This window comes from Notamacropus eugenii, chromosome 3 (assembly GCF_028372415.1).
Source record: "Notamacropus eugenii isolate mMacEug1 chromosome 3, mMacEug1.pri_v2, whole genome shotgun sequence".
NCBI lineage: Eukaryota > Metazoa > Chordata > Mammalia > Diprotodontia > Macropodidae > Notamacropus > Notamacropus eugenii.
The window spans coordinates 393,883,651-393,905,261 of record NC_092874.1 but is presented as its reverse complement, the minus strand read 5'-3'; the positions used below and the strand labels follow the sequence as shown (position 1 = coordinate 393,905,261).

General features: G+C 37.1%; 1 protein-coding gene across 9 annotated transcripts in view; it reads left to right on the top strand.

Annotated features, from left to right (window-relative positions):
* TRRAP (transformation/transcription domain associated protein) overlaps positions 1-21,611 on the top strand; it is a 160,371-nt gene that overhangs the window by 71,561 nt on the left and 67,199 nt on the right. For 5 of the 9 annotated variants that reach the window (XM_072597813.1, XM_072597810.1, XM_072597811.1 and 2 more), the window contains exons 46-56: positions 5,048-5,194; positions 6,269-6,471; positions 7,551-7,672; positions 8,005-8,218; positions 10,540-10,719; positions 12,153-12,299; positions 14,260-14,379; positions 14,639-14,926; positions 15,085-15,222; positions 16,972-17,084; positions 20,075-20,210. In XM_072597813.1, coding sequence (XP_072453914.1) covers positions 5,048-5,194; positions 6,269-6,471; positions 7,551-7,672; positions 8,005-8,218; positions 10,540-10,719; positions 12,153-12,299; positions 14,260-14,379; positions 14,639-14,926; positions 15,085-15,222; positions 16,972-17,084; positions 20,075-20,210 — 1,808 coding nt within the window. The remainder of the gene's footprint in view (positions 1-5,047; positions 5,195-6,268; positions 6,472-7,550; positions 7,673-8,004; positions 8,219-10,539; positions 10,720-12,152; positions 12,300-14,259; positions 14,380-14,638; positions 14,927-15,084; positions 15,223-16,971; positions 17,085-20,074; positions 20,211-21,611) is intronic. The other 4 variants (XM_072597814.1, XM_072597816.1, XM_072597812.1 and 1 more) reach the window with 1 other exon arrangement.

Sequence of the window (21,611 nt, the reverse complement as noted above, 5' to 3'; positions counted from 1 at the left end):
CACTTCACCAGCTCTGTAACTCTGAACAAGTCACCTCTAGACTCTGCCACAGTTTTCTCAACTGTAAAATGGGGATAATAACCTTCCTCCCAGGGATTTTAGGAGGATCAAATGAGATAATATTTGTAAGATATTTGGTATAGTGTCTTGTAAGCACTTAATAAATGCTTGCCCTTCCTCTTTCCTTAGTGATTATATTTTTCACCATGATGACCAGAATATAAACATCTAAGTTACTGATGAAGCATAATGGTAATCAAATTCCCTGGCATAGACAGTAATTTTAATGTGCTTGCACATTGTGACATCATTGAGCTTTGGTGTGTGTGTCCCTCCTGACACTAGGCTGGCTTCACCAGTTGAAACTGAATTGGGCTGGTTTCTTTTTAACTTCCATTTAGCTCTACCAGTTGAGTGTTGGATTTTATGACATATACAAGTTTAATTGCTCTTTTGTTGTGTTTGGTTTTTAAGAGCGATTGTATCTCCAAAGATATGTGCAATAGTTATAGCTCTTAAAGAGCACATTTCAGTGACTGTTAGAGATATCACAGCAACTATTAATGAGGAAAAGTCAAACATTTCAAGCACTATTCAACTTCACAATGAAACAAATTCAGTAAACCAATACAAAAAAGTGTAGTTGAACACACATACAAAGAAATGACAAACAGCTTAATTGATCTCAGAAATAAAGCAGAAACCTTCAAAAGGACATAGTAGTTGAAGAGAGTGTTATTAATTCTTTTTGACAAAGGCTGTTTTGAGGTAGGAAGGATAGTGAGAGACTAGTTAGAAAAACAGCTGTTAACTATGAAGAAAAAGAGATTTTACAAGGAAGGAAGGAAAGAAAAGAAGCATTTATTAAGCACCTACTATGTGCTAGACACTGTGCTAAGTGATTTACTAATATTATCTTGTGATCTTCACAACAGCCCTGGGAAGCAGGTACTTTTATCATTTCCATTTTATAATTAAAGAAACCAACTCTGACAAAGGTCTAGATTTGTGCAGAGTCACACAGTTGGTAACTGTCTAAAATCAGGTTTGAACTCTGGCTCCAGGAAGAGCAATATTCCATTTAGCTATCAAAAGATAGCTAGCATTTTTTATGTTTATAAAGCAGTTTACAAGTACTGTGTCACTTATCCTTACTACAGACTTGGGAGACAGGTGTTACTATTCCCATTTTAAAGACCAGGAGACAAAAATTAAGTGATGAAGCAGATAAAAATATAAAATGGCACTTTGTCCTGTGAGTCCTTTTTTTTTGCTTTTGGTGCTGTGGTATTGCTGATAGGTCAGTAAGAACTATATAAATCTTAGCACTGTCTATAAACTTTGATTCATAGTATGATTATTTGTTAATAGCTAGTTTACTAATATACAAGTAAACGTGAAACAAGACCAGATAACAAAAGGAAGTTTAATTAATTGCCTAATTATGTACAAGGCACTGTGCTAGGTATAATGGTCTGTGCCTTTAGGGAGTCTGTATTCTCCTAGAAGAGAACTGGACATAAGTAAGTAAATGGGAAGTAGTTTCAAGAGGAGCTAAGACTTTGGGAGGGTGGTTATGACCTAATATGTAGCTTTTGGAGTAATCTGCATAAAAATTTTGAATTGACCCATGAGATCTGATGAAATCACTTTGAGCAAGCATGTGGAGAATAAAGAGTAGAGGGCTAAAGAAGAGTTTTGAGTAGCACCTACTTTTAGTGGGTGAGCAGAGGAGGATAGTCTACCCAAAGACAGGGTCACAAAAGCCTGTGGAGGAGAGTCTATAGAGTAGCTTGACAGGTTTAACTTGGTGACACTGCCTTCCATGGATTCTCCTCAAAGTAGTCAGTATAGGAGTTGGAGAAATGTTTTTCATTGTGTTCCCAAAGGCATCATGATTTAATGGAACATTTGGCCATTTCTTGTAGTGTTCATTATGAGCATGAGGTCACCATGTAGCTTATGTGCCAATATGTGTTATAGAGGATGAAGTAGAAGAGAAAGCCTTAAGAGTTTCTAGCATATTATACCATTTATTTTGGGCCAAAGTTGAGTATGGGGAATATGGAAAAAACCCAGCAATAATGTAACACATAAAATGGAGGGGTTGTGACCAGGTGACCTTGGAGGGTCTCATTTTGTTCTGAATCCTATTATCTTATGTTAGAACTTACGTTGTCTAGAATCAAGTATTGAATGAGCCCAAATGTGTTAAATTAATCAGGAATTTGACACATGGACATTGTGAATACTTGCAAGAAGAGAGTTGGAAGATGTGATGATTGAGTGGCACCACAAATAATGATGCTGACTGCATTTTACTATGCTGGAAATCACTTGTTACCAAAGGTACCAGTGCAAGAGGTAACAATTTTGGTTACCCAGGAATTGATTTTCAAGCTATCTCAAAAGGATGAAAGATTCAAAAGAATGGTAATCACAAATGATACTTTTTTTTTTTTTTTGCGAGGCAGTTGGGGTTAAGTGACTTGCCCAGGGTCACGCAACTAGTAAGTGCCAAGTGTCTGAGGCTGGATTTGAATTCAGGTCCTCCTGACTCCAGAGCTGGTGCTCTATCTGTACCACTTTGCTGCCCTGATATTTTTTTCTAAAATAAAGTGATGGAAAAAGTTATTATTGATCCATGTATTTCCTTTATAGTTTTTATAAAATAGTTATCAAAATTGTCTTTGTATACACAGTGAGGGTATCCTTGATGAAAACATGAGAAAGGAACAGTCAGGTTTTTACAGATAATTTTCTAGTCACATAGCTGATGGAGAGTGCCAAAAAATTTAAGCTCCATTTTTAAAGCATTTGGCTTATTAGATCTAAGTGAGTAGGGTGTGTGCCATGCATATATTGAAATTGCTATGACAAGACCACAGAGATAACATCATTCACAATTTACTTAATTCTCAACGAGGGAGTCATAAGCCAGGGAGGCATAACCCGTTAAATTGTCCATTAATACATATACCTTGGTCAAGAGCTGTAGTTATAAATTGGAGTAGAACGATTCTAAGCTACTTTGCCACATGTACCTTTTTAAAGCTGATAATCTCTTGGTAATGTATGCTAAAGTGTATATGGTCTCAGATGTTGGGGGAGAATAATAAAAATTAGGATTAAGAGCTTTTGGATTTGGTAATCATGAGATCATTGCTAAATTTGAATAGAGATGTTTTAGTTGAGTGGTTATGTTGGAAAGTCAGATTTCAAAGGGTTGAGAAGTATGTAAGAAGAGAGGAAGTGGGATTCATCATAGACAGTTTCTTTAGGAATTTGTCTTTGAGACAAAGATAGTTTTAGGGATTGGTAGGGTCAAATGACCAGTTTTGGGGGCATGGGAGGTAACTGGGGAGTGAACCCCAAAAGAGAAAAAAGAAATGATCAAAAAGACAGAGAAGATGGGAGTGAGTAGAAGGGGTGGTCAAGAGAATGGTGAATGATGTCAGGTGATTTTGGGATGCAGCGTAGGGGAGAAAAGGAAGCACAAGGGGAACAGCCTTTTTTCAGTAAATTACAAAGTGAAGTCTGAGTGATTAGGAGGAAATGTTTGTGTGAGAAGATTGAGAGAAGAGAAGCTTTGAAATAATCTGCTCTAGAGAGTGTGATAGAGAATTATAATAGTTTCATTTCTGCCCCTCTTCTGTCAGATTCCTCCAGCTTGTTTGGCAATCTATAGTATATTTCGACCACAATATAAATTAATTCCTTTTCTGATTCTTAAATAAATGTTTACCACCATTCTTTCCCCCTCTCAGATTTTTATACAGGTTTTTGTCTTTGTAATTTCATTGCCTTGGAGATCCTTTGCAATTTCTTGGTGAGCAAATTAGTAAAATTTGATTGATTTTGCAGGGGATGGGGATCGTTTTCAGGGACTCTTGCCCTAATGTGAAAGAAACTGCAAGTGGTCCGGTATTAATAGCTTTCTCCCAGAACTTGTTCCTCCTCCTGATTTATGCTTTTGATGATTTTTTGAGTCACTGGCATTCAGAGCTTCGTCGTCTTCTTGCCTTTCCCATGTTTGCCATTTCCCAAGTTTAGTCGACACATTTTGTCATTTGTCCCCAGAATATCTCTTGCAGGTGTCACCTTCTTTTTATGACCAGAAATGTCTTTTGAACAAAGCCAGTACTGCTCTCCTGAATATTTCCACATCCGGTATCCTCTACACTCTCCTGCTAGGTTAATCTTTCTCATTAATCGTCTGATCCTGTCATTCCACTGCTCCAAGATATGTAGTGAATCTTCATTGCCCACAGAACAAAGTCTCAGCTCCTTAACATGACCTTCAAGGTGCTGTCACCAGATGACCTTTCAAGCTTATTCTCACGTCATCTCCTTTGTGTACTCAGTGCTTCAGTCATACTGGGATCCTTGCCATTCTCTGAAATCATCTTGAGTTTCCCTTTCTCCCTGCCTTTACCTCACTTTATTTTCCCCCATACATGGCATGTCCTCCCTTGTAACTTGACGTGTTGAAATCCTAACTATATTTTGTAAACTAGCTCAAATGTGAAACTCCCTAATTCCTCTCTTGAGGTTAGAGAGCGTATTTATTGATCTTTGTCTCTTCCTCAGTACCTAACACAGTGCTTTGTACGAAGGGCCAGAACTGGAGAAATATTTGTTGGGTTGAAATGGAGGAAAAATAAAGATCTCTTGATATAATGTTGTATGTATTACCTGTATATTATGAAAATCTCATACTATTTTGGATACTTGAAATTTTATTCAATTTAACAAACTTTTTTTTAGTGTGGAGAAGTTAGAGGAGGTACAAATATTTAATAATATATAGTCTCTGCTCTTAGCTTACTGAGATGATTGGAGAAGAAAGTAGTTATTACTATGCATCTTGTAAAATTAGTTTTCTGATAATTTTAATGCATGAAAGAATAATTGATATTTTAGGTTTGTATTGTAGAGTATGTCATTTATTGTAGAATTTATCTATTCTTGCTGAATTCTTTGTGGTAGACACATTACTTATTGTGTATCTTTCCCTTAAAATGGGGACATTTTACGATTTTTTTAGGTACCTTGATGATTCTAAAGTCTGCTTGCAGCAATAACCCTAGCTACATAGACAGATTGATTTCAGTTTTCATGCGTTCTCTACAGAAGATGGTTAGAGAACATTTAAATCCACAAGCGGCATCAGGAACTGCAGAAGCTAACACAGGTAACACATTTGGTACCTTATTCTTTTTTAGTAATGTCACAATAAAAATGAGAATGAGTGGCCCCTCAGTAATAATAGGGTTTATAAATTTTTATTGATTATTAAAAAAAAACTGATGAAAATATATTGCATATTAAGCACTGGGTTCCAAATATCTAGTAAAAACCATAATTTGTTTCAAAAAGTCAGCTTTTTCATATATGATCTTTAGATAATTGGAGAATTGAAAATTACAGGAACTTAGAGTGTCTCAAGAAAATTCACCACTAGATAATTATGTATAGCTTCAACCTGCTGAAGTAGAATATGTATGGAACCATATCTAAAATGACATTATCAGTAATGAAAGCATCACCCACAGATGTTTAAATAGATATACATTTGTGTGTGTGGTTTGTGCAGAGAAGATCAGTTATAGCTGAAGCTTCAGTGCAGCTGGGCAGAGGAGTACAATGGGAAGAGCACTTATTTTGGAGGCAGAGGACCTGAGTTCAAATCCTCATGTGATCTCTTATGTGTGATTTTGGGCAAGTCACTTCTCTGTAACTCATTTTGCTCCTCTATACAATGAAGAGCTGGGAGTAGCTGACTTGTGCTTCTCAGCTTTGATTCTCATTTTTCAGTGCAATTTGTGGAAGCCCTTGAATACTTTGTCTTTTAGTTTCTGTGCCTGTGACCAGTGCAATTTCAGGATCTATGTAGTGTGGCTCACAACCTCATGTATAAGATCAATCTTTTTTCCACCTCTATACCTCCCCACTTGCAGCACTATCCTCTAACTATATTCCTTTCCCCAATGTAGACTTCATCTCATAGCTCCACTAACCTTCTACTAGCTATGGTTCCCCTTATTCAACTCTTGTAAAGAATTGGAGGAGGGAGGAGTAAGACAGTTATAAACTGTTTGGAAGAAGTGAAAATTTTAGTAGGTTTCTTCCAGTTTTAAATGTAGCTACTTGGATGGAGGAGGGGCAGGGGAGAAATACGTGTTTTAGACACAAGTTTACTTGTTACGATAACTAGTTATTTATAACCGTAAAACATACTATCTTATAATCTGTTTCTGTACACAAGCAGGGACAAGTGAGCTGGTTATGTTGAGTTTGGATCTTGTGAAAACTCGTCTTGCTGTGATGAGCATGGAGATGAGGAAAAACTTTATTCAGGCTATTTTAACATCACTAATTGAAAAATCAACTGATGCCAAAATTCTTCGTGCTGTGGTTAAAACTGTAGAAGAATGGGTTAAAAATAATTCTCCTATGGCCGCTAATCAGGTAAGCTATTAAAATAAAATGGTGACATTACTATTAACTTTGTGATCTCTTCTTATAAAATTGCCTTCTATCAATGCAGTGGACTTCACTATGAGATTTTCACAGTCCTTCCAGAGAGGTCCTTAAATGTATATCTTTATATTGATTCTTTTTCTCTTAAAAACTAAGGTAGTGAGTTTTATTGATGTTTTTTGTTTTTGCATCGGTCATCTCATGATATCTTCCTCCAGCCCACTCCCCGTACTCTCGAGCACTTCAACAAACAAATCTGTCAATTAAGTTTAATAATAGTGACTGCAGTGTAGCTTAGGTAGTATTCCACACCTGTGGATCACCTGACCTCTGTACTGAGAGGAAGAAGATTCCTCACCTCTTATCCTGAACCAGGATTTAAAGTTAGAATTACTGTGTGTTTTAGCTTCACATAATTTATTTTTTAGAGGAGTCAAGATTTTCCACAGAATTGTCCATGTTGGAACCATGTTGAAAGTAAGACCTTAGCTGGTCTAAATCTTACTGCTCTCTTCAGTGTAATATTTATTTCTGTTAAAGTGAGGCTTCTTGTTGTCCCTACTGGTGAAAGTTTAGGGACAGCATAGTAGAAGCAGCTCCTAAAATTTCAGTGGTGGCCTTGCATGGAAAAGAAAATTATTCTCTTTAAAGGATGTCTGTTGTAGATATGAAGCTGAATGATTCAGTTGGTTACTGACATATGTGTGCCTGTTAGTAATTAGGTTTTTTTTAAGCATTTCTTTAGGTCATTTCTAAATAACTAGCTTTTAGATTGACTTAAGTCATCTGTCAAAGTGTGTGTGTGTATGTGTGTGTGTGCGCGCGCACATGTGGTTAGATGCATCCTACGTCAAAATGAATATAACATTTAGAACATTTTAAGCATCCATGTTTGAAAACCATTGTTACAAGGGCCTTCTTAAGAAGTTTTTCTTTTTAGGAAAATGACCTTGTCCCATTGTACTTGACAGTTGTGTAAAAGCTTATAAAAAGCATATAATTGAAATACTGTTGAGTGTGTTATTTTTCAAATTGAGAAAATTAATTCTCTTTTTAAAAATTCGCAGACACCTACACTCCGTGAGAAGTCCATTTTGTTGGTGAAAATGATGACTTACATTGAAAAACGTTTTCCAGAAGACCTTGAATTAAATGCCCAATTCTTAGACCTTGTTAACTATGTCTATAGGTAATTACATCAGTTAATCAAATATTGTAGCTGTTTGGTTCCTATCCATTCATCTTCTTACAATGAGTACATTTGAAAGAATATTTTAAAGGGCCAAATCAAATAATTTATTGTGGGGATAATTAATGAATGCAGTATCTAACTGCCACATGAGCCATTTAAGTGAGTGAACTTTGTGATTATTTGCATTTGAGAGTAGGTAAGTTTGCTGCTGGTTTGCTTATAGACCAGGGAATAAAAGAAGTCCTCAGAAAATAATACGTAAAAAAAATAAAATGAAATAATAAAATCCTAAAAAAGAAAGTCTACCTTGATGTTTCCTTTCGTTGTAGAGATGAGAACCTTTCTGGAAGTGAGCTCACTGCTAAACTAGAGCCTGCCTTCCTCTCTGGCTTACGTTGCGCTCAGCCACTTATCCGAGCAAAATTTTTTGAAGTGTTTGACAATTCCATGAAGCGTCGTGTTTATGAGCGCTTGCTTTATGTGACTTGTTCTCAGAACTGGGAAGCCATGGGGAACCACTTTTGGATCAAGCAGTGCATTGAGGTAGGATTGAGTGAACTCTGTGACATACCTTGCAACTGACTCTGTGCTCTAAAATTGTGAGAATTTGTGCTGTTGCATGATGGTGCTTAGATTTTAGCTTCTGAATTATACTTTATAAGCTGTTAGAAAAACTACTTTTCAGAATGAAGCAGAATATATTCACTTGTGTTATGTTTTGTTTTGTTTGGGTTTTTCTTAATGGTTTCTCTCATTTTAATTCTTCTGTGCAACATGACCAATATGAAAATGTGTATAAGAAGAATGTATATGTAGAACCCATATAAGATTGCATGCCGTCTCAGAGAAGGAGGGAGGAGGAAGAGGGAGAAAATCTAAGACTTAAGGAAGTGATTGTAGAAAACTGAAAACAGATTAAAAAAAAAAAACAACTTTTAACTGTGCTATTACTGGGGCATACTTGAAATGTAGCACTTAGAATCATATTTAAATAGAGAAATCATAAAGAAAGTTTCAAACCAAATTTTGCCAGTATTTTGAATGTAGATAGTACTATAAAATGCTTTTGGTGGTGTATTCTTAAAATACACCACCATGAATACATTTGAAGGTGAAATCTTAAAAATGCCAACTCAAATTACCCTCGTACAGCAAAAACAGATTGTAGAAAAAAATATCTCTGCTGTATGTCCTGTTGATGATTTAATCCAGGATGGCTGTGGTAAATGAAATAGAGATCTAAGACACATTTTTCAACAGTAGATGTCCAAGTGTATTTATTCTTTGAATACTTTCAAAAACCATTTTAGAATTCCTACATTAGTTTGTCAAATACATTTTTAAATCACCACTTTCAGGTAATATCAAAAAGCTTTTCTTCTAAATTGTGATTCTTTTAGAATGTTCCATAATTTTCTTCACTATATAGCCAAAACTTTATTGAGTCTTGAGTATGAAAATCATCTTCTTTAAAAAAATTTATTCTAATATTGGGAATTATTTCATTCTGCCCTTAAACTCTCAAAGTATCACTGAGCTAATTAATCCCTGTATCCTTTAGTGCCATGATACTGCCAGTGTCTGGGGTCTTCCCTTTTCAACTCTTAGAATGCTGTTGAACAAAGGAATACGTATTACAGACTATTTGAAATGGTTCAGTTTTTAGAGGTTGAGTCTAGTATAAGTTTAGGGTAGGACAGGCCAGCACAGCTTCATAAACTGCTTGTAGCCTGCTTTGCCACAGGTTTTTGGGCAACCCTTGAAAATCAAGTCCCTCAGCAAAACTGACTAAGCAAAATTCCCCTAGGGCAAACCTACATAACCAAAGGCTGCTGGAAGCTGCAGGGAAAAATGTACAACATCCAGCCCACAGGCCCTTGGGTAGGAGTTTCAATGGATGTTAATTTAGTTCTCTTTACTGAACTTATAAGAAACTTATTAACAAAAGTGGGTTCCTTGACATTCCCATTAAGGTTATAGGTAATACTTCAGATTTACCTGTTAACATGAGATAGGAAAATCCAGATGCATTTTTGGTCAGTAATATTACCCTTTGAACAATTTGTATAACTTATCTTTGCTTCAGTTTCTCATTTTGAAAATTACTGAGGCTATTAGGAAAGCTGATTTCTACGTGTCTCCTTATCTGTACTGAATAAAAAGACCTATTAATTTTAAGTAAATATTTAGCCTGGTAAAAGACAGCAGCAGAAGGTCAAAACTGTGTGTTGTGCCTTATTAACACTGAAGTAGTTTGTGTGGCGAAGTAATGTGGCATATCATTATACTATTTGGTTTTGTAAAAAAAAATCCCAAATTTTTAATTGTATTGGTGATTTCCCCGCCACCCCTAGTATTATTCTTTTATTATAAAAGTGTATAGAGCACTACTTTAGGTGGTAGGGGAGAGAGAGAATATAGATAAGACACGGTCCCTTCCTGGAGTTTACAGTCTTGGGGAATAAGATACCAGTATACATAACAGCTGCTGCTCTTTGTCCTTTATCCTCGAAGAAGACCCCGACATCAAGAAGAAAATGCCATGACTTGCAGGTGAATTGGATTTGAGTGAGGGAGGGCTGTGTGAAGTCATCGGCCTCACTTTATCCTGCAGAGCTCTCTGGGTCCAGTGGCCAGATATGGATCAGAATTACTAGAGATGGCCACGTAAGAGCAGAATGCTTTACTAGATAACAAGTGAGGCTGGAGAAGGAAGGTCATGAGTAATCAGGAACTGGGAAGGCTTCCCCTAGGTGGTGTTCAGTGAGAGGATAGGTAGGAAAACATTGATTTATACATCTGAAAATGCCATTTAAAATGAAAATTGTTTTCTTTTTTCTTACCAAAAATCTGGTTTTTTTTAGCTCCTGTTGGCAGTATGTGAGAGAAACACCACAATTGGTACGAGTTGTCAAGGAGCTATGCTCCCGTCTATCACTAACGTTATCAACCTCGCTGATAGTCATGATCGGGCAGCATTCGCCATGGTGACTCATGTCAAACAGGAGCCTCGAGAAAGAGAGAACAGTGAATCCAAAGAAGAGGTAAGATTCATCATATTAATTTATATTTTTGAAGAGATTGAAATAGAAAGTTCTAACAGTCATATAATTTTTAGGTCAGAGATATATCCATTTCACCCCTGAATGATACACAGTCTTCTTTTTTTTCCCTTCAGTTTTCGAGCATTTTGCCATTTGGCTTTGAGATCCTTGACACCATTTCACTGCTTGTTTTATGGTTTTTCAGTATTCATAGATGAAGAGAGTGCAGACTCGGTCAGGAAAACCTGAATTCTAATTCTGCCTTAGGCACAAGCTGGCAAGGCAGATGCCTCCTTCCATCTTGTTTCCTCGTTTGTGGAAATGGGGGTAATAATGGCGCCCTCCTTCACGGGGTGGCTGTGAAGAGTAGATGACGCAGCTCATAGAGGCGTTTTGCAAATACCGAAGCACTGCATAGACTATCACTGCTAGTACTAAACTCGGCAGTGTCCTTAGGCACTGCTGCAAGGCGCCTGGCAGTCTATGTGTGGCTGCGCCAGCTTCTTTGGAAGATGACCAGACGTGTTCGAGCGATTTAGAGCCATGAACATCATTTTTTAGGAAGCAGTCCAGTTAGTACTGAGTAACTAATTTTTTAAAGTGGTTGATTAGTGTGTATATTTTGTCTTTTTCCTATTAAAGGGGCGCTCTTTTATTTCTGAGATGTGATTCAGTCTTTTCCCTAACTTTTATGTCTAGGACATTTGTGCATTTGCAGGAGAAGCAGGAGTATTCAAACTTTTTTTCTAGTATCTGTGAATATTAGTGAGTCTTAGCTTTTTAAAATAGTTTCCATGTGTAAAATAGCTTTTAAGAAGTGTTTTAAGAATCCTATAATTCTGTAATACCTTTAAGATAAAAAAGTGGTTCTAACTTAGATTGATAATTAATGGTAATATTAGGGTTAAGATAATAATGCAGTTAAAAGGAAGAAAAGTATATATATATATTTTTTTGGCAGAATCACTTTTTGGAAAGTGAACTTTTTATGTCACTAGAAAAAGCTTTGGTTAGGTCATTTTTTTTCTCTTTGAAAGTCAGTTCAATATTATATTATGCCAGACTTACGTTTGAATATTAATTTGCAACTAAGCAAATTTCTTCTATGTTGAACTTTAAGGAATAATGTTCTGACTCCTAATAGGAGTTTATTATTATTGTTGATTATTATCCGCTTTAGTTTCTGCTTTTTAAAAAAATTTTGATGACTTGTTTTTAATATGTTAGTGTTCCTATCTGTTTTAGAAAAAAGTTATACCCTTTAGAAAAGCAAGAGGAATATATTTTTACGGAGCCAAATCATACTCAATGAAATTATGATTATAAACTTGGAGAAGATGACAAAGAATTTTTGAGTACCAAGACTTCTGTAGGGCAAAAGTGTACTGTCTGTCCACTGGAATTAATCTAATTTAAAATTTTATTTGATTTAGGATGTGGAGATAGATATTGAATTAGCTCCTGGAGATCAGACTAGCACACCTAAAACCAAAGAACTTTCAGAAAAAGATATTGGTAACCAGTTGCACATGTTGACCAACAGACATGATAAATTCCTGGACTCTCTTCGGGAAGTTAAGGTTTGTATATTGGAATGGCAACTTCTTATTTGAAAACCGATAAAATCCTAATCATCCCATTATAAATCCGATCTTAAGTTTCACATTTTACTTGCCTAATTCACTCTTGCAGTCCTGGAAAACTCTCAAGTGATCATCTTATTCAAATAATGTAGAAGGTAATAAGAAGTTATATTGTCTCTTGATGGGAGGAGAGGACAGATTCTTACAAGAAAGGTTAACTAACCATATCATTTCCTCAATTCCTGTTGTGGTAGGAAATGGAAAAATTTTCTAATCATAATACCTAATGTGGTACATGTGCTATTTTTAAGTATAAGAAAAAAATGGTTGATAAAGTTGAGATTGATCAGTATGCTAAATTTTTTAAAAGCCTCTCCAGTATGAGATTTGACCTGATGAGAGCCATAGAATATTTATGTTTGTAGGTAAGAATTAGGAGAGAATGTGTGTTCAATATATGTGAGTACGTTTATATTACCCTTAACACTACATAATATTTTCATATAAAATAGGGGAAATTTTGGTTATAGAATCACAGAATTGGAGGGAACCTCAGAAGCCATCTAATTCAGCATAGGATCAAATATAAAATCCTCTCTTTGATATTTAAAGCCCATCACAACTTGACCTCTTCCTTTTTCTTCTTATGCTTTACGCTCCTCTATGCACTCTTAAAGTCCAGCTCCTCTGGAAAACTTGCAATTCCTCAAACATAACATTCTTGTCTCCTGTCTCTCATACTTAGAATGCTCTACTTGGCCTTCACCTTTGCCTCCTAGTTTTCCTGACTTCCTTCAAGAATCACCTAAAGTTCTGCATTCTGTAGGTGGCCTTTCTCAGTCCCTTCTCCTCTCCCTGGTTGATAATGGCATTCCCTTTTCAAATTACCATAATCTACTCTTTTAATCTTCTGTATACCTAATTATTTATATGCTGTCTCCCCCATTAGAATAGCAGTTCTTAACCTGGGGTCTGTGAGGTTATTTTCTTAATATTGTAATAATTGGATTTCGTTGTAGTTTCTTTGTAATCCTATATATTTTATGCATTTAAAAGCATTAGTTTCAGAAGAGAGGCATAGGTTTCATCAGACTGCCTAAGAGGTCTGCTACACAAAATGGTTAAGAACCCCTGCATTAGAATGTATGCTTCTTGAGGGTAGGGACTATTTTTGCCTTTTTTTTTTTTTTTTTTTGCTGGACACATAATACGTTTGGTGTACTGATACCATGTTACTTTTTTTTTTTTTTTAAGTAATATCTCACCAGGACAAAGTATACTATAAAATTTTTTTTAGGTTAGGTAGAATCTACGTCTGTAATTCCTCTTTGAATATATTAGTGTGGGTATTTATTACAGTGAATGAAATAGGTCTTGTAGGCTTGTTGTGGTCAAAAATGTTCATTACCCTATGGTTAATTTGGTGATGAGCCTCCTTCCTCTTGTTTGCTAACTTTGGTCAACAAAGGACAGATATAGCCTTTCATTTTAGTGTTAGACTTGCCAGAGTTTATATTTCTCCAGCATAGCTTTTGAGTTCGGAGTGAAATAGAAGGGAAAATATGATAAAGCATTTAAAATGAGTTTAACAGAAATAATTATGTGTGTGTGTGTGTGTGTATGTGTATACACACTGTGTATATGAAAAAGTATGATAGATACATTAATATAAAAGCTTGTTTAATCTTCTTAGTCATGGAAGGAAAATTTTCGTATTGAAGTCACTTTATAAAAAGTAAGTGTTGGGATGATTTTTGTTGAATTCATTCAAATTTAATTTATATTCATTATATTCAATATCTGGAACATTTTATTTTCATTAGATTTTGGTGATTTTTAAAAAAATACATCTGATATAGATTGTTTTACTAGTATGAAAGTTTGTTATATTCAGTGGTCTGCATGATATGAACTGTTGGCCAACAGCTAATTGTTCCCGGGTTTTTTCCTTCTATAGACTGGTGCATTGCTCAGTGCCTTTGTTCAGCTGTGCCATATTTCAACGACATTAGCAGAAAAGACCTGGATCCAGCTTTTTGCAAGATTGTGGAAAATTCTTTCGGATCGACAGCAACATGTGAGGCTTTTTTTCAATACTTTTTGACTAGATATTGGTATTTCAGAAAACTGAAATGTTAGCTCTTGTTTTGAAAATTTTTTCTTCAGCATTTACATTGCTAATAATTCCTGAAAGAAAAAAAGCCTTGGTAGATTTTTAAAAAATCGTGTCAGTGGAGCAAATGATCAAAAATATTACTGGGCTTTGTGAAAGAAGAGATGTTGCAGTATGTTGATTTTTTTAAGAGAAGATCTAAAAACCAGTGCCTTTATTTCAGGCTCTTGCAGGTGAAATAAGCCCATTCTTATGCAGTGGTAGTCACCAAGTCCAAAGAGATTGCCAGCCAAGTGCTCTAAACTGTTTTGTGGAAGCCATGTCACAGTGCGTCCCTCCAATTCCTATCAGACCCTGTGTGCTGAAATACTTGGGAAAAACCCATAATCTCTGGTTCCGTTCTACATTAATGCTAGAGCACCAGGCTTTTGAAAAGGGTCTCAGTCTTCAAATTAAACCCAAACAGACAACTGAATTTTATGAGCAGGAGAGTATAACTCCACCTCAACAAGTAAGTAACCTTTTTTTTCCATTGGATATTCATACTTAAACTAAATTTCTAAAAAATTTTAATCTTAAATTGCCAAGAAATTTCTGTATTTTCAAAATATTCTCATGAAGACTCACATAGGTTTTTAGCTATTTATTGATTACTTGATGTGTTTTCAGGAAATTTTGGATTCCCTTGCTGAACTTTATTCTCTGTTACAAGAGGAAGATATGTGGGCAGGTTTATGGCAAAAACGGTGCAAATTTCCTGAGACAGCAACAGCTATAGCATATGAGCAGCATGGATTCTTTGAGCAGGTAACCACTATTTGACAGAATTAGTATTTTGTAGTTGTTAGGTGATTGATGTGCATAGCGTGTACATAGCATATTTATTTTAAAGATAACAGAACCTCTACAAAAGGACCCTTTTAAATGGAATTTTGGTGTAAGAAAAACACATTTGTAGGATGAATTCTTTTAAAATGCAATTCTCTTTGCTGTGATCAGACACTGATCTAGAAATAGTTTTGTCTGAAATCATTACTTTTATTGAGTCATACGGAATTCCAGTTGGACTCCATTTTGGTTTTATTTTTGCTTGCATATTTATATTTACTTACCTAAGGCTTGAGGTCAAAATTGTTATAACATAGTCCAGACCTGCAGTTTTGTGCTCAGTCACTTAGCATTCATTAAGCACCTATTATATGACACACACTTGCTAGGTGCTAGGGATAGAAAGGAAGACAAAAACAAAACACTAAGTCTCTGCTCCCATGTGGCTCACAGTCTCTAACAGGGAGTCAGCATGCATATAACTGTGTCCAAACTGGATATATGCAGAATAAATTGGAGGTGATCTCAGAGGGAAGACATTGAGGAGGACTAGCCCAATATTATTGGATCACAGAATACATGGTGGGGAGGACAGGGAATAATAGGTTGGGAAAGAAGGGCAATAATAAGAAAGGTGGTATGCAGGGGCTTTAAACACCCAACAGATGCTTTTATGTTTGTAGAGGTGATAGAGAGCCACTGGACGTTATTCAGTCAGAGGCAATAAGGTCAAGACCTGCATTTTGGGAAGATCAGTGGGAGGAGAGACTGGAGACAAGGAGCCCAGCCAGGAGTCTATTGTAGTACTCCAAGTGTGAGGTGGTAAGGGTCTGCAACCGGATAGTGTCAGCGTCAGAGCAGAGACATGGGGATTTGTGAGGTAACAGATTGGATATGGGGAGGTGAGAGAGAGGGGTTGAGAGTGACGCTGAACTTGTGAGCCTGGGTAACTGGGAGGATGGTGATGCAATTGTGGTGCAATGTGTTTGGAACACAGAGGAAGGAGGGAGAATTTTTTGGGAAAGCTAAACAATTCAGTTCAGGACATAGTTTAGTTTAAGATGTGTACAGAGCAATAGCTCAAGGTTTTTAAAAAGCAGTTGGAGATACTATATTGGAGGATAGGAGAGGTGTTAGAGCTGGTCAAGTCGATCTGAAATTCATCTATTTAGAGGTAATTGAAACCATGGAAACTGATGAAATCACCAAATGAAATAGTATAGAGGGAGGCAGGGGTGAATGATGGACAGAGTTTTGGGGTCCCTTACTCTTAGCAGGTGTGATGTGCGTGAAGATCCAGCAAAGAAGACAGAAATGTTCAGATAGGGTAGGAAAAGAACCAGGAGAGAGTGGTATCAAGAAAATTCCCCCTCCCCAGAGTGCTAAGATTCCTTAATGTAGCAATGCAAGGAATTTACTTAGGAAATTCTGCCTTCTTTCATTGTAATAAAATAGAGAACTTTAATAATTTATCTTTCTTTTCCCTTGTGTTCCAGTGAAAAATTAAGATACTCTCTTGCTCTCTCCCTGACCATTTTTATTTTCTTTTGGAGGCTCTCTATGAATAGTATTGAAAAGACAGACACTAGATTAATGAGAAGGGAGGAGTGAAGCCATGTTTTTGTTGTTTCAGAATAATTGAATTGACTGAAGTCTTTCCACTCTTACTCAAATCATGGTTGGAATTAGGTCATATACTAAAACTATCAGAACTTTTCTTTCTTTAAGGCACAAGAATCATATGAAAAAGCAATGGAAAAGGCCAAAAAAGAACATGAGAGGAATAATGCTTCTCCTGCTATCTTCCCAGAATACCAGCTTTGGGAAGACCACTGGATTCGGTAAGCTTCTGAGATTGGTGTTGTTCAGCGATTTAATTCCTTTAAAAATAGCTATTAGAACTGTTTGAGATCCTATCAGTCAATCCGAAAACATTTATTAAACTCTTACTCTGTGACAGGATCTGTAATAAGCACTGAACATAGAAAGGAAAAAGCAAAAACAAACTTTGTCCTCAAGAAGTTTACTGTTCTTATAGAGATGATTTATACATAAATAGATGTGTACATGGTACAGACAGAATAGCTGGAAAGTATCCATGGGGGGAGTATATGAATAGCTGGAATGCCTGGGAAAGCCTTTTATAGAAGGTGGCATTTGAGGTGAGTCTTGAAAGAAGCCAGGAATTCTAAGTAGAGGAGGGAAAAGCATTTCAGACCTGGACAGCAGTCAGTGCAAAATCCTAGGAAATGAGAATGTCTCTTGTGAGAAGCAGCAAGCAGGCTGGTGTGGTTGTGCAGTGGAATGTGCCTGTGGGATGATGGGAAATATAGAAAGGAAGCAGATAGTGAAGTCTTACACCTGGCAAATGGAAGTGTCTATATTTGATCCTCAAAGTAGTATGGAGCTAAATGAGATTTTTTTTGCCACTTGTGAGGAAGGTGACTTTTTTGAGTTTAGTAGAGAAGGACAGATGAGATTTGCGTTATGAGCCAGTGCATGTGGTAGGAGCTAGTGAGGATTTTTTAAGAATGGGGAAAAATTGGGCAGGTTTATAGGCAGCAAGGAAGGAAACAGTAGGTTGGGAGAGATTGAAGATTACTGACAGTATAGAGATTATAATGGGTACAATCTGCTGGAGAAAGCAGGTTGAGATCAAGAGTACTTGTAAAGGCATTAACCTTGGCAAAGAGAAGGGCCACTTTATCGTTTGACACTGAAGTGAAAGAGGAGATAGTGGGAGATGTCAGAAGGATGTGAGATGAAGAAGGAAAAAGAGGGACCTATCCAGCACATAGCCTCAGGTTTTTGTTTTTCTGTATGTATGAGTTGAAGTCTTAACTGAGAGAGTGGTGAAGAAAGGGCCAGTGGGATGCTTAAGGAGAGGAGAGAAATTTTGGAATAGCTACTGTGCTGTTCTCCCTCTCTGTAATAAGCAGTTAGTGAGAAGTTAAGTATACCTGGTTAGTATGGTTTTATGACTTCCTTCAGCTTTATTTAGTGGGAACTAAGAAGGACAGTGGTGGATATTATCTAGGATTGAGGTCTGGCAAGTCATGGTCAGCAGTAGGATAAGAGTATGTGATATTTAAGAGTATTAGATTGTGTAGAGTTAACTGGTTCAATAAGAGGCAGAGATTGAGAGGAGAGTAGATGTAGCCAGAGCAGGAGTGATAGCTTGGAAATCTGTGGAAGCTATGTATTGCAGGTCAAGATGAACATGAGGAGTAAGGTTAAGTGTGGTAAGGCAAGAAGGAAAGATAAAATGTTATCAATGGATGAAGGAGTTTTGGAATTCTTGAACATGGAAGTTGAACCCTTCTAGTGATGGCAGGGTCAAGGGTATGACCATCTATGGGTATAGTTGAGGTGGAATCTTGAACTGAATAGATGAGACACTGGGAAACTCACCATGGAAGAAGAAGTTTCATAGTTTTAGGGTAGGAGTTGGAGTGGAGAGGGGAGACACTGAGCTCATCACTGTCATTATTGAGATTGGGGGTGGCTAGTAGATAATAAGCAGGTTCTGAATTGAGTGATAAATCTCAATAATATTAATCTCAAAGAGGGAGAGGCAGAGAAGTTTCTGAGTGATGGAAGTAGAGGAAGGGTCTGGAAATGGCGACAGCAAACAGTAATTATTCTAATTTGCCCATCAGGACCTGTGAGTTAAGTGGGTATGAGAAAAGGCCCAAGTAGCCTTAGTGTCTTCTGGGAGTAGGAGTGAGGCACAGTTTCAGTGTGTGCCAGGATATGGAAGAAGGAGTAAGAGAAGGAAAGGGATAGAGACTGAATCTGAGATTTCACTGGGATACAGAAGTCCTGGGTGAGGAAGCTCCTCTGCTATTGTAGGTTGATGGTGTCTCTGAAACTAAAAAGTCTCAGAGTTGCCAAGGGCATTGGATGGTTGAGTGACTTGGCCTATAGCTTCTGACTGGTACATGTCACAAGCACAACTTCAATCCAGGTTAGGTGGCCTCAAGCTGGCTTTCTGTCATCTATGACAGGTTGTGAACAAATTGAAAGGAAGTTTTTTAATTATGGAAGGGAAAATTTATTGCAGTGGGAAGGTCAGGCAGGCATGTCTGGAGGGGAGCACTGTGGTGGTAGGGTTGAGGTAAGAATGGGAATGGAAAATAGGGAGTAGGTAGTTGACTTCAGGAGATTAGGTGTTTGCTCTTCAGTAGGCAGGGTTCAGAATCCCTAGGTTGGGTAGAGTAAGAGGAAATTGGATTATTCTCTCAATTATAGGGGAATGAGTCCAGGCCAAGTATCAGTGGATAAGGAGAAGGCAGGGGAGTAGTAGGTTCTGCCCAACCTTTTGGCAGGTAATGTTGCTGGGTATTGGGTATCTGGAAGTCCTGGCAGGCACAAGCAGGAAAGATTTAAAAGGAAAATTTTGAATTCTAAATGGGGGACTGGCTACTCCTTGAAACGGACTGTAAAAGGGGACATGAGGAGGAACTCCCTAAGTCCAGCCTAATTAGCTTTTGGGTAATTGATGGAAACTTTCCTTGAATATTTGTGATGTAGACAATTTGAAGTATAACTTAAAGTTTGTTCATAGCTATTTCGGGATAGCATGTGGTTAATTACCTGTGGGAAGTAGATTCACTTTGAAAAGGTGAAAAATTTATTTCTGGTTTGTAGGTATTTAATTCTAATAAGGAATGCCTATTTGTTTTTGTAGTTTTTCTCCTCCACACCACCTCTCCCCATCCTCCCGTACCTCCCCGCTTTGGAAAGTATAAAATACTTTAAAATAATTTTGTCTTAATGTTTAGTGAATTGATCTGTGAAATTAACAGAACCATTGAATTCTTTTTAATAGCTGCTCTAAGGAGTTGAACCAGTGGGAAGCTTTGACAGAATATGGCCAGTCAAAAGGGCATATAAATCCTTATCTTGTTCTGGAGTGTGCTTGGAGAGTATCCAACTGGACTGCAATGAAGGAAGCGTTGGTTCAGGTGAGCTGTTTTTCTCCTTGCTTTCCATTGTGTCTCTTTAGAGGGTAAAAAGATATTCACTTTCATTCTGCAGAGATCCATTAAGAAAGAGTTATGTCATAGTTATATCATTTCCCTTTTTTGGACGGTTACTGTATTAGAGAATGCAGCTGATATCATTTCTCTGGGTTTTAATGTGCCATCTGGCACAGTGTTTTGAGTTGTGACTGTGAATAGATGGCAAGTTATAGGCTAGATAGTAGTATCGTTGGGTGGGTTCATGATTGGTTTACTGACTGAACTGTCAATGATTGTCAGTCACAATCACCTATCCTCTCCAGTCTTCAGTCTCCCATTCTACTAACTCCTTTGCTGCTTACAAACACATCAATCCCAGGGTTGGGGTGGGGGTAGAGGGGAAGACTGTCATTTTCTTAACCTATTATCCTATATCTCTTCTCCATTTCTCATTCAAATTCCTAGAAAAAGCTGTGTACACTTTCTGCCTTTGCTTCCTTTATTTGCTCTCACTTCTCAATCTTTGTAATCTGGTTTCAAACCTCATCATTTATTTGATGTTCCTCTCTCAGTTGTCACCAGAGACTTTGGCCTTTTCTCAGTATTCTTCTTAAAAGACCTTTCTGCAGCATTTGATGTTACGTATACTGTCCTCCTGGATACTCTTGAGTTTTTGTGACACTTCTATCTCCTGGCCATTCCTTTCTGTCTATTCTTTATTAATTTCCTTTGCAGGATCATCAACCTTACCATACCCCCCATCTGTGGTTGTTGCCCAAAGCTCTGTTTCGGGCTTGCTCTCCTTTTTTTTTTTTCTTTTTCAGCATTTAATCTTGGCAACCTCATCAGCTCCCTGTGGTTTTAATTATAGTTTCTAAGGAGATAACTCTCAGAGCTGTTCTCCTCCTTGAACTCCAATCCTTTATCATCACTGACTATCAAACGTTTAGAACTGGCTGTCCCGCAAGCATGTCAGACTCAAGATGTTCAAAACAGAACTTGCTCTGTATCCCACTTATCACTCTAATACCTTCTCTTCTAAACTTGCCTATTACTTTTGGGGTGGAGGGACAGAATTTTCATGCTTTGAGTCACCCAGATTTGCAATCTTGGTGTTACCCTTAACTTCTCTTTTGCTCACCCCACATAAAGTCATCTGACAGATACTGTTTTTTCACTAAAACATATTTTGCATCTTCTCTCTATTAACAGTCACCCAGGCTTTTATCACTTCTTGTCTGGATTATTGTGGTAGTTTTCTAATAGGTCTACCACAGGTCTCTCTCCACTCTACTCCATCCTCCTTTTAGATGTTAAATTGTGTTTTCTAAAGTGCACGTCTGACTATATCCTTCTCTTACCCAGTAAACTACAGTGTCTTCTTGGTTACCTTTAGGAGCAAAT